At 47.6% G+C, this 13,405-nt stretch overlaps 1 protein-coding gene across 2 annotated transcripts in view; it reads right to left on the bottom strand.

Annotated features, from left to right (window-relative positions):
* Nucleotides 1–1,508, bottom strand: part of UBE2D3 (ubiquitin conjugating enzyme E2 D3) — a 160,166-nt gene extending 158,658 nt beyond the window's left edge. Inside the window, exon 1 of one of the 2 annotated variants that reach the window (XM_069230204.1) lies at nucleotides 1,023–1,508. In XM_069230204.1, the coding sequence (XP_069086305.1) occupies nucleotides 1,023–1,046 (24 nt within the window). In that variant the 5' untranslated portion in view covers nucleotides 1,047–1,508. The remainder of the gene's footprint in view (nucleotides 1–1,022) is intronic. The other variant, XM_069230205.1, reaches the window with a different exon arrangement.
* Nucleotides 1,509–13,405: the final 11,897 nt, after the last annotated feature.

Here is a 13,405-nt window from a genome sequence, read left to right as displayed (position 1 = left end):
AATTCATAAAAAAAAACATACCATTTGTGTATAGCTACAAGAAAGTAAGTAACTCTCCCTTCGTTTCGTTTTCCGCTGAATACGTACTAATGGCCTCTACAATGTTCAGGTCTTTAAATAAGTGAGCGAAAAAAAGCAATAGCCTGGTCACCTCTGTAAGCCCAGAATCACTACATCCAAGACAGTGAGTTATAGATAGAGGTCAAGTCTAAACTCACTGCCTCAGGTGTGTAACAACATATGCTGGTCACGTCAACAACTTTCGTGCACCACGGTTTTCAGAGAATAAAAAAAAATTAAAAAACGATTTGCACCTTAATCTTAATATCCACGATTGGTCAACGTTGGGCTGGAGACTGGAGTTCCCAGGGCACGCCAAGTCTCTGCATCTTTCGATATGATGCAGCATTCAGGTACACATATAGAGCGCTAATGTCAGTCAGTCAAATCCGGGAGCGTCTTCTTCTCTGTCCCTAGGCCTTCCCGGTACGCATAAGGCTGCAGACCGGTGGTCCCTCGCAAATGCTCCTAATTCAAACTAGTCACCGCGCCCTGCTGCCGCCTCCCCACCATGCATACCTCTGGTGCACCTGAGTCCGCTGTCACCATTCACGCCACACCTCCAGCGCTCAGGTTTGCCTGAAGCCTCTCTCGGATTGGGTAGTTTCCCCTCCCCGCATACTAGAGACGTGACCAGTCACTGCCCACTGTGCCTCGCCCAAAGGAGACCCCTTGCCGGGAACAGGCTGGGCCTTCTGCAGGATACGCCTGGCTCCAACCAGTCCTAATGTCTCCACTCACTACACTGATTAATACCTGGTTCTCCCCGATATCCAGTGCCATATTCCAACACCCCCCACCACCTTAACGAGTCTACCGTCACCCTTGTACTCAAACTAGTTCCTGGCCCTGCTCCTTCCTGCCTCGCAGCCAAAACTCGTTCCTGGCTACGCTTCATCACTTCTCACGCTGGTTTTCGATACACCCATTGCCACACTTGTCCTTTACACCTTCCACCCTACCTTATGGATCCGTTTCAGGGCCATGCTGGATTTGTACGAGGCTCCCTGCGGCCCTTGTTCTGGCGGTTGGGGGGAGGGAGGTAGCGTAAGGGCGAGGTCAGGGCACCGCGGGAGCCGGTCTATCGGCGGAAGGCGGGCATGGCTCCTGCGCACTGCTGCTCTTCGGGATTGAGGGGATGGGTACCGCGCGCTCCGCCGCCTCGCGGCCCTCGCGTGCCGCCGCTGACAAGTCGCCGCGGCCCGCGCGCCCTCCTGCCTCGCCGCTCGTGCCTCTGTATCCGCGGCGCCAGAAGCCTCCCTTGTTCCGCTGTCCCGCTTCCTCCTGCTAACGCGCGGACCGAGCCTCTGCGGTGACGTCACCCGAAAGGCCTGCGCTCAACCCCAGCGAGCGGCCTGGTGCGCCTAGACTCAGTGCTTCCGCCGGCGGGGTGGAGCTGCCCTGTTGTAAAGACAGCCGGGAAACGGGGAGGAGCTGCAAAGGAGAACGCCTTGGCTTCTGTGTGACCGCGCTTGTAAATGTTTTTGGTGCTAATGACGTATGCATGTTTTTGGCAACCCTTACCCGCCAACTGTTTTCTGTTAGTAAGCGGTAGCCGGTATGACTGGCGTTTTGCTAATCAACGATACACTCATTACAGTAGGACCTCTAGCGTGATAGGAAGGACGATTCAAAGTACTATCGGCAAGTGCCACTGGTAGCATTATATCCCGCATGTGCGCAAGGTAGCTTTTTGAAGTCAGTGAGTAAAACAATTTCTGGCATTCCGCTCTAGCGTTTTTCAATTCCATTAAGGAATCGGAGAAGGATTATGCTTCGCTTCACTTTATTTTCTAGGCAGCCAATTAGAAGCAAGTTGAAAAAACACTACATTTCCCATGAATCAAATGTATCATCTGAGTAACCATAGAGACGTAACCCTATATAACATGCCAGGCACATTGCCGCTTCCTATTTCTTTGCAGAAATGAAACAGTTATTTCCAAACCCTGTTAAGGCAGGAATAATCAATAGAGAAATGAATTTGGTAGTCCATCAAAACAGTGGAAGGAAAGCACCATATATAGGAATATCAACAATGTGTAAATACATCAAAGGTGAAATTGAAAGAAAGATCTTTTCAAGACAACACAAATGAACAAAAGTGTGGGTGGGATAATCCTCACCTCCATGTCCTGAAAATAATGTAGATTTTCCTAGTTTATGACGGAAAGATCTTCTCGCTTTATTAACACAGCAGTCAAGAAGAAACTACAAATCCCATGGTACCAACACAGGGAACCAATGGGATTAAAAACGTACATAACATATTGACCAATAGAAACACCCCCGTGCCATTATGATGTCACTTGACTGCAAGCAGCCCTCTTTTCTTGCGAATGAAGTCAATTGTAGAATAGTAACGGAAATATAGAACAAAGAATAAACAAAGCCATCAGGAAAGCAAAAACATCGGAAGAAAAATCCAAAATCCTACAAAGGAAGGAGTGGTCCATTAAAACAGGAGAATACGATCCTGTGCATGTCCTGAACGAAGCCTTCTCAAAGTGCGAAGAAAACGTACTAGGACCCTGGTTGAGCGGCTGGAACTGTCGCTGGAAGAAAGGGAGGGAGAAAACAATGTTTAAACTAGAGGTGGGATAATACTCGCCTCCGTGTCTTTAATAAAATTAAGACTTTCCGTCATAAACTAGGAAAATCTACATTTTATGTCAAGACCGGAGGCTCCTATTATGCGAGTTCAAAGCATATTAATTACATTTAACGAAACATCATCTACAGGTTTGCAATAAAAGACTAGGTATTGTCATTAGACCAGTCTGCAGATTTCAGAATATCCTCTAAACGGTAACCTGCCCAGAAGGCTTTGGAGGCCATAGCCCCTCTGGTAGAATGAGCCCCAAATCTGGAGGTATCGATACCCGCTAGGGACATAATCCACCTGACCCATCGAGCTAAAGTAGCAGACGAAACTGGGAGATAGGGTTTCCTAAAGGAAATAAGAAGTTGGGAGGAGGATGTTCTCAAATCTGCAGTTTTTTGTTCATACACTTTAAGACATTGGCCCACACATAATTTGGGATGCTGTGGGAAATAAGGATAAAAAACTGACGATAAACTGGTCTTGGTGCATCGTACAACCGAAAATAGCACCCCCGAAGGGGTGAACTGTCGGCTGGAGACATCCAGAGCCTTTACATCTGATAAACGTTTAATGGAAACTAGACACAATAACATTGTTAATTTAGCAGATAACATTTTTAGAGACAAAAAAGGATTATCCGGTAATGAAATCAGAAATTTTAGAACAATATTAACGTCCCATAATTGGTTATATTTGGGTAAAGGAGGTTTGGAAACTTTTACTCCCTTCATTAATCTGCATACCAGTGGATGCTCGCCTATCGGTTTGCCATTAACATGTATATGGTTAGAAGAAATAGCCGACCTATAAAGGTTGATGGTACGGAAAGCTTTACCTTTACTAGCTTCTGCGGCCAAAAAATTAACTACAAAAATTACATCAGCTGAAAAGGGATCAAGGTGCCTTCCCAAACACCAGCCGTCCCATAAAGACCAGCCTGATTTTTAGGCTTTCTTTGTACCTGGGGCCCAGGAATTTGAGATGTATTGGAAAGCTTCTGACGAAATGACAGGGAGAGATTGGGAATTCCTGAGATCTTCCAGGCCGAAAGGGTGAGGATGTTGTCTACAATGAGGGGATGAGGACGCTGGAGAGGGTCCAACAGTAAGTCTGGGAAGGACGGAATTAACAATGGAAAATCTATTGAGAGTTCCAGGAGGGTAGGAAACCATACTTGTGCCTGCCAGAACGGTACAATGAGGATAAGAGAGGCCTGTTGGCGTCTGGCGTGAGCAAGGACCCTGTTGATCATGATAAAGGGGGGAAAGGCGTAATTGAGGGAATGAGACCAATCCTGTGAGAAGGCATCTGATGCCAAAGCTAAGGGATCTGGGCGCCAGCTGTAAAATTGAGGAAGCTGAGTGTTCAGTCGAGATGCAAACAGATCTATGGAGAAAGGACCCCATAAGGACTGAATCTTGTGAAAAATTGAAGGGTGTATTCTCCAGTCGCTGGAGTCTCGGAGATGGCGAGAATGCCAATCCGCGACTGAATTGAGAGCTCCTGGAAGGTACTCTGCATGAACTGAAAGATGGTTTGAAAGGCAGAATTCCCCAAAACTCTTGGCCAAATCCGCTAGAGGTTTGGATTTTTTGCCTCCAAGATGGTTATTGTATCTTACCGTCGAAATATTGTCCATCCTGAGGAGTATTGCGCAATGCACTTTGTGTTTTGCTAGGCTTCTGATTGCAAAGGAGCCGGCAAGCATCTCTAAACAATTGATATGCAATTTGGACTCCTCGGAAGACCATGTACCTCCAGTCGAGATGGGACCACACCGGGCCCCCCAGCCTAGGCGACTTGCATCGGACTCTAATACAAGATCTGGGGCTGACGGAAAAATACTTTTCCCGTTCCAAGCATCTAAATGGTCTATCCACCATTGAAGTTCTGTGCGGGACTCCACGTCTAAGGGAATGAGGTCGGAATACGAAAGACCCTTCCTCAAGTGTTGGATCTTTAGTCTTTGAAGGGAGCGGTAATGGAGGGGACCTGGAAAGATTGCCTGTATGGAAGAGGACAGTAGGCCTACTATTCGAGCAATGTCCTGACAGAGATAAGAGAACTGCGAAGGACTTGTAGAATCTCTGACTTTATGGATCTTATTTTTGTGGAAGGTAGGAGCAGGGTTGCCGAGATAGAATTGATTTGAAATCCCAGAAATTCTATGACCTGGGAAGGCACTAGGAGAGATTTTTCTCTGTTTATGATGAAACCTAGATCCTCTAGAAGGGAGCAGGCTGTTTGTAAGTGGAGAAGGAGAGTTTGGGGAGACTGACTCAAAATTAGGATATCGTCTAAGTAAATTAGGAGCCTTATGCCCTGGGACCTTAGAAAAGCCACCACGGGTTTCAAGAGCTTGGTGAAGCACCAAGGGGCAGATGATAGCCCGAAGGGTAGAGAGGTAAAGTGATAAGTTTGGTCGAGCCAATGGAACTGAAGGAATTTCCTTGACTCTGGATGTACAGGAACTACTAAATATGCGTCCTGTAGATCCAGTCTGACCATCCAGTCGTTCTGAAGAAGTATATCTCTGAGGTGGAGAATTGTTTCCATTTTGAAATGTATGTATACTACAAACCGGTTGAAGTGTTTTAGATTGATGAGTGGACGCATCTTTTTGTTCTTCTTTTGAACTAGGAAATTTGGGCAGCAGCAAGAAAAGATGGCTGCTTGCAGTCAAGTGACATCATAATGGCACGGGGGTGTTTCTATTGGTCAATATGTTATGTACTACGTTTTTAATCCCATTGGTTCCCTGTGTTGGTACCATGGGATTTGTAGTTTCTTCTTGACTGCTGTGTTAATAAAGCGAGAAGAGAAACGCATAATAGGAGCCTCCGGTCTTGACATAAAATTGAAAAATTCTAGACGCAAATGCTAGAACATTTTTTATTCCATGTCAGGACTAGAGGCTCAGAGTATGCTTGTGTAAAGCTGACCCACCACAACTGATGTAATAGCTACAATGGGTTTGCAATAAAAAAGACTTGAACTTAGATTCTGACAACCAATTGGCTGCCCTTAAAATGTCTTCCAAACGAAAACCTAAAGGAGGAAACTTAGACAACATGGACCCTTCTTGACGAAGTGGTGTCAGATTTAGAGGTGTCAATACCTGCTTCATTCAAGAGCCATTGTATCAATCTAGTTAGAGTAGCCGATCTAACAGGACAGAATGGTTTCTATAAGGAAATCCACAATTGTCTCCCCATTATCAGTACAAAACTCTGCCATACTCATTTTATATGTTTTCAAGCATTGTACAATACATAGTTTAGGATTCTCAGCAAAACTAGTGTAAGACACTGATCTAGAATCGAATTTGGTACAACAAGCAATGGAGAATGTCATCCCTCCGGGGAAAATCTCTACTCTCTAAGTCCAATTCCCTTACATCTGATACACGTTTACAGGAGATCAAGCACAAGAGAAGGGTAAGCTTAGCTGAAAGATGTTTTCTAGACAAATATATTTGTGTTGGCCAGGAGTCCAAAAAAACAGAAAACCACACCTACATCCCAGAGGGTCGAATATTTTGGACGTGGAGGATTGGACATCTGAATGTCTTTCAAGAGTTTACATACAATGGGAAGCTCAACCACAGGTTTACCATCCACCGGCAAATGGCCTGCAGAAATGGCTGATCTATAATTATTTACCAGGATGTAGGCCATCCCAGAGGTAGCCAACAAGGACAAGAAATTCAGGACCAGGCTACTATCCTCTAAAAAGGGATTGGCATCCCATGAACAGCACCAATTACACCAGTGCTTCCAAGCAGAAGTATATCATTTGTGGGTAGTGGAAGATCAGTCTTTTGAGATGAAGTCATTAGATTTTTGTGAAAGACTTGGGAGACTCCATCTCTTCCTCAAAGTTTCCACACCACAAGAGAGAGGTGTTGAATAGGATCAGAGGATGAGGAAGGCCCACGGGATCCAGAAGAAGATTCCACCGACACAGGATCAGGATTGGGGCTGCGCAGCTCATTTCCAGGACCACCGGGAACCAAGTCTGAGCTCTCCAAAGAGGAGTCACTAGAATCAGTTCTGCTTGTGGACGACAAGTATGAGCCAAGACCATGGGTATCATTATGAAGGCGGGAACAGAGACCAGTCCTGAAGGAACGCATTTGTCGCTAAGGCATCCGGATTCAGACGCCAACTGAACAACCTTTTCTTTCAATTGACAGTTGAGGTGAGAGGCAAAGATATCTGTTGAGAAAGGGCCCCACAGAATCTGGAGATCATGAAAGACTTTTGGATGCAGTCTCTAATCACTGTAGTCCTGTAGGTGACAAGGCTGCCAATCCGCCACCAAGTTGTTCTGACCTGGAAGATAATCCGCTACTACTGATATCAATGTTGAAGACAAAAATGCCAAAAATCCTTGGCGATCTCCACCAGAATTCGGGACTTTGTCCCACCCAGTTTGTTGACAAATTTCACTGTGGAGATGTTGTCCATCCGAAGAAGTATGCAACAATCTGTCTTGACTTGAGGAAGATTCCAGATTGCAAAATAACCCACTAGGAGCTCCAAGCAATTGATATCAAGGTCCAAATCTGCTCTGGACCAGGGACCCCACGTGGATATTAGAACGCCTCAAGCTTACCACCCCTAATGACTGACATTGGACTTGATCATGATCTCCAGAGAAGGTCCAAAAATCACCCTCCCATTCCAGGGCTCTATATGCTCCAGGCTCTAGGCACCAGAGCTGCTCTGTTCTTGCCTCCCCAAACGGGAATCTGTTTAGAGTAGCTGAGACCCTTCTGGAGGTGAGAGAGCTTTAGGCATTGAATGGCTCGATAATGAATGGGACCCGGAAATATGGATTGAATCGACAAAGACAACTGGCCCACCACATGGACTATCAATCTCAGTGATACAGTTTGTTTGGACAGCATCAATCTTAATTCTTTCTTGATGTTGCAGATCCTCAGAGAGGGAAGAATCAACTGGTTCAGTACTGAGTCCACTTGAAACCCCAGGAACTATATTCGCTGTTAAGCAGTCAAAACTGACTTCTGACTGTTCACAATGAAGCCCAGATCCCGAAGGAGAGAGATTGTTCATTCCAGGTGGGTGTGGAGTAGCCGGGAGCATTGAGAAATGATGATGATGTTGTCGAGATAGATAATCAGGCAAACACCTCTGGCTAAAAGATATTCTGCTACCGGGCACATCACATTTATGAAGCACCAAGGGGCTGATGGCAGGCCAAAAGGAAGTACTTTGTACTCAAATCATTGTCCTTTCTAGAGAAACTGAAGAAACTGCTGATGAGGTGGTAAAATAGGAATGGTAAAATAGGCATCTTTCAAGCCTATACGAACCATCCAGTCCTTTTCTCAAAGGATGTCCCTTAGCAAAGGAATGCCCTCCATTTTGAAGTGGCGATAAATTATCCACCAAGTGAATTCCTATAGATTCAAAACTAGACAGGATCTGCATTCCTTCTTTTCTACTAAGAAAATTTGGCTGAGGAAACCCAGAGGGTTGGTCAACGACTCTACTATGGCTCCTTTGAGCAGGAGATCTTAAACCTTTGCGGAGATGGGCTCCTAATTTTGTAGGGAAAAATATATCACAGGAGGTTAATGAGTTGGGTTGGAGAATTGTAAAACTCCCACTTGTAAAACTGTCTCCAGAAAACAAGCAACCTGAGTTATTTTGTGACAGTTGTGATGGAACAACCCAGTCCTGTACCCCAAAGTTATATCTGAAAGGCTCACCTGTAGGTACTGAGTCTTGGTAGGATGACTGGCATCCTCATGATCTTCCTCTTCAGAATCTGTCCATTGGAGGAGTTGCAGTCCTGGTATTCTCCCCTGTTTTGATGATAAAAGCCTTGTTGAAGACATTGGTTGAAATTGCGGCCGAAGGCTCGTCCTCTAAAATGTCCGTCCCTGCTAAAAACTGGGAATAGGACATTCTTGATAGAACCGTGGACTTTGTCAATGTTTGCATACGTAGCTGCAAATTTAGAAATTTCTTTGAGGAAAGGAGAACCAAAAAGTAACCCTTGAGGTAAGGAGCCTGACTCTGAGGAGGCGAGATCGGCAAGTTTAGGGTCCATCTTGATAAGAATGGATTGATGTTGCTCGCTTGAGATAGCACAATTAGCCTATCCTAGGAAACACAGGACACGTTGGGCCCACACGACTAAAACCTCGGTGTTGATGGGAGTCCCAGACTCCTTGGCATGAAATTTCCTTTTCAGGATTTTTGTTATAGGACCAGCAAAATCAAGTAGTTTGTCTTGGCATCCACTCCATGTGCAGTTACAGCTTATTACAACATAATGGGTACTTAACTGGCTGCCGAGCAGCAAAGAAAGAGGAAGTGGCAATGTGCCTGGCATGTTATAAACGGCTGGGTCTCTATGGTTACTCAGATGATACATTTGATTACTGGGAAATGTAGTGCTTTTTTCAACTTACTTCTAATTGGCTCCTGAGAAAATAAAGTGAAGAAAGAGAAGCATAATCCGAGCCTTCAGTCCTTACATAGAATTTAACATCAGGCGTGAAGTTAGGCAGTTGAGACTCCCATGGCAAGATAACAGGGTTTTAGGAGACGCAGGTTGACGTTTTGCCTGACTCTAATATGGCTTTTCAGTTTGCTTGGTCTGGGGCATAAAATACCAAGTTGAAGAAGGTGTGAAGGTAAGTGTAATTAAATTGAAGACTCCAAAAAAACAAGCATGGCAAAGCCAATAAGTCTCGGCAATTTGAGATCTATAGGGGTTGTCATAGTGCCAGGTATTTTTTACTGGATCCTGTTTTGAAAATATGTGTTACAAACATGTCTCATAGTACCCCTTGGGTGTTATTTCAGCACAAAGTAAAAGCAAATAGCAATAAAATTTACTAGTGGGAAAGAGAAACAATTAATGTGCACATTATTGGACAAAAACACTGTAAACAGTACAAATCCCACTAAACGTATGATGTAGTCTAACCTTTAGTAGAGCCCCTGGTGTCACAACAGGTCATCAGAATGTGACAGTGTATGTTTTATGTTAATTGTGGTACAATGATTAAACATAGAAAGCTGCGTTTGGTTGCATTTTAAATATGCATTTGTTTGTATTTCAGAGTTCAATGTAGGTTGCATTTTAATTAAATCACATGTCAGAGGTATAACATTTGTCAAAATGTAATTTAGACTTCAGACTAAGGGGGTCATTACAACCCTGGCGGATGGTGTTAAAGCTGCGGTAATACCGCAAACAGGCTGGTGGAGAAAAATAGGGAATTATGACCGTGGCGGAAACCGCCAACATAGACAGCCACTTTAACACTCCGACTGCCACGGCGGTACAGACAAGCAGCGCAGCGGTCACCGCCAACAGACAGACGGGAGACAATGTACCGCCCACAGTATCACAACCCGCCAATCCGCCACCTTTTCCGGGGCGGATTTACCGTGGATAAAAACAAGGCGGAAACAGCTTTTGCTATGGGAAAACGCGCACCTTAAGACAGTCCACGAGGAAGGAGACCACCATGGAGCCCGAACTACAAATACTCCCTGCGCTTGTCTATCTGCTCTTCTACGAACATCAGCAACGTAGGCGCCGAAGACAACAGTGAGTACTGCACCTACGACATAGGGGAGGCAAAAGTCAGGGGAACACACACGCAACACCCCCACCCCCACCCCGAACCTCACCCACTACAACACACACACCAATGCATTTCCGAACATCACAGTAACAAACCCCAACCCCCCCGGAAGAATGCAAAGACAAAAGGAAAGGAGTACAACCATTGTAATGTATCAAAAATCAGTAAGCACATATATACATCAATATATACACATTCCAAATATATACATCACGATTAGTAGTACAGGTATGCATATTTCAATGTCCGTGGACCACTGGGCCCAAAATGCATGGGCGAGGCCCACACTTGATACCTGTCCTGGAACGGAGAGAACACTGCAGGGGCATCAGATAGAAATACAACAGGCACCTCAGGGAGAAGGGAAGGGGGGCACCTCAGCCGGATGACTGCACCACGCCAGATCCACGATGGGGCTCCATGCCCATTGATGTATCCTGGGGAGTGCAAAGCCACAGTCTCTCAAGTCTCTACAGTGGGTGGGTTTCCCACTGTACCATCCTGGGGAGTGCAAAGCCACAGTCTCTCAAGTCTTTGCAGTGGGGCCCACTGTACCATCCTGGGGAGTGCAAAGCCACAGTCTCTCAAGTCTTTGCAGTGGGTGGTTTGCCCACTGTACCATCCTGGGGAGTGCAAAGCCACAGTCTCTCAAGTCTCACAAGTGGGTGGTTTGCCCACTGTACCATCCTGGGGAGTGCAAAGCCACAGTCTCTCAAGTCTTTGCAGTGGGTGGTTTGCCCACTGTACCATCCTGGGGAGTGCAAAGCCACAGTCTCTCAAGTCTCTACAGTGGGTAGTTTGCCCACTGTACCATCCTGGGGAGTGCAAAGCCACAGTCTCTCAAGTCTCACAAGTGGGTGGTTTGCCCACTGTTACATCCTGGGGAGTGCAAAGCCACAGTCTCTCAAGTGGATGCAGGTCTCCACTGGTTCTGGAGGAGGACTGGTGCCCAGAGTGCTTCATCATGTGAAGGACCGACAGAGTGGAAGCAGGTCTCCACTGGTTCTGGAGGGGGACTGGTGCCCAGAGTTCTTCATCCTGTGAAGGACAGACAGAGTGGATGGAGGTCTCCACTGGTTCTGGAGGGGGACTGGTGCCCAGAGTGCATTACGCTCCCCGTGATGGTCCCAGTTCTTTCACTGTCCCAGCTGCACATGGGCTAACAATGCTTGATTTGGCGGGCTTTGCCCTGTTCAGCGGTCTTCACCATGGCGGTCTCTGACCTGTTCAGCGGTGCTTTGCCATGGCGGTCTCTGACCTGTTCAGCGGTGCTTTGCCGTGGCGGTCTTTGCCCTGTTCAGCAGTGCTTTGCCCTGTTCAGCGGTCTTCACCATGGCGATCTCTGACCTGTTTAGCGGTGCTTTGCCATGGCGGTCTTTGCCCTGTTCAGCGGTGCTTTGCCCTGTTCAGCGGTCTTCACCATGGCGGTCTCTGACCTGTTCAGCGGTGCTTTGCCATGGCGGTCTTTGCCCTGTTCAGCGGTGCTTTGCCATGGCGGTCTCTGACCTGTTCAGCTGTGCTTTGCCATGGCGGTCTTTGCCCTGTTCAGCGGTGCTTTGCCCTGTTCAGCAGTCTTCACCATGGCGGTCTCTGACGTGTTCAGCGGTGCTTTGCCATGGCTTTCTTTGCCCTGTTCAGCGGTGCTTTGCCATGGCGGTCTCTGACCTGTTCAGCGGTGCTTTTCCATGGCGGTCTTTGCCCTGTTCAGCGGTGCTTTGCCCTGTTCAGCGGTCTTCACCATGGCGGTGTCTGACCTGTTCAGCGGTGCTTTGCCATGGCGGTCTTTGCCCTGTTCAGCAGTGCTTTGCCCTGTTCAGCGGTGCTTGACTTTGCTGTCTGTGACCTGTGCATTGGTGTGTGGCATGACGGTCCCTCATTGCCCAGCGGGGCTGTGGCTGCCTGGGCCCTCCAGGGCACTGACTCTGGTGGTGGTCTCCAGACCACTGACGATACTCCTGCCCTCCAGGGCACTGACTCTGGCGGTGGTCTCCGGACCAGTGACGATAGTGCTGTTTGTCGCGTCCCGGGCGCCGGGGAGGATGGCGCCCTTCTCCGCCGTGCTGCTCTTACCAGACTTTGGAGACTTCTTCTGGCCCTTCACCGCCTTTGGAGGAGTCACAGCTGACTGGGCACTCCCCCCGGGACCCTTATGAGCAGTTTTTCTGCCAGGAGTCTTCACCCTGTCCTGTCGGCCACTTTCCAACTTAAGGTGCTTTACAGGGGTGGACTGTCAGTGCTTTGGCTCCGTGTCACACTGGCTGCCCTGGGGGCCAGTGCACTCCACACACCTTTAACACGCACCACTGGTACTGGACTTTTTTTGGCTGAGGTGCTACTACAGGACCTATGAATTGGAGGGGTGGGGGTAGTGGCAAAGAGGTCAACATTGCTGAGGAAGTGTTTCTGATGAAGACTGGGATGGGTAGGTGGAGGGAGTCTGGGAGTGGAGGAAGAGGAGGTGGTTGTAGGAGGTCTCACTTTAGGTGATTTGGGTGCAGGTACTGGAGGCTGTTGTGATGTGGATGGATGTTGGGTGTGTGGGTGCCCGCGTTTGTGTACTTTGGGAGGGGGCATCACAGACACACTGGGAGTGGATACAGGGGACGTGTAAATGGTAGTGGGGGTGGTGAGTGCAGGTGAGCGGGGTGTGGTGCTGGGTGTTCTGGTGCGAGTCCTAGTGCGTGTAGATGTAGTGCATGCAGGTGAGAGTGTAGACGACACTGGGAGGGAGGAGGGAGACGACGAGGAGGGGGACACAGTGGAGGCAGTGGATGTTGCTGTGTCTGTATGTGGGTGATGCTTGTTTGAGTGCCTGTGGGTTGTGTGGTGCTTATGTTTGCCTGAGCTACTTTTGTGTGTTGAGGTGTATGCATGCTTGTCTGATGGTGTGCTTGGGATAGGCTGGGGTACAGGGGACTGGGTCTGGGTGGAGGAAGTTGGAGGGGGGAGGCTAGACACAGGGACAATGGCTGCCATCAGTGCTGAGGCTAGAGATTGCAGGGTTCGATGAAGGGCAGCCTGACCGGAATGAATGCCCTCCAGGAATGCATTACCATGTTGCAACTCCCTTTCTACACCCTGGATGGCATTCACAATGGTAGATT

This window comes from Pleurodeles waltl, chromosome 1_1 (assembly GCF_031143425.1).
Source record: "Pleurodeles waltl isolate 20211129_DDA chromosome 1_1, aPleWal1.hap1.20221129, whole genome shotgun sequence".
Classification (NCBI taxonomy): Eukaryota; Metazoa; Chordata; class Amphibia; order Caudata; family Salamandridae; genus Pleurodeles; species Pleurodeles waltl.
The sequence above is the reverse complement of the archived record's forward strand: the minus strand, read 5'-3'. Positions and strand labels throughout refer to the sequence as shown.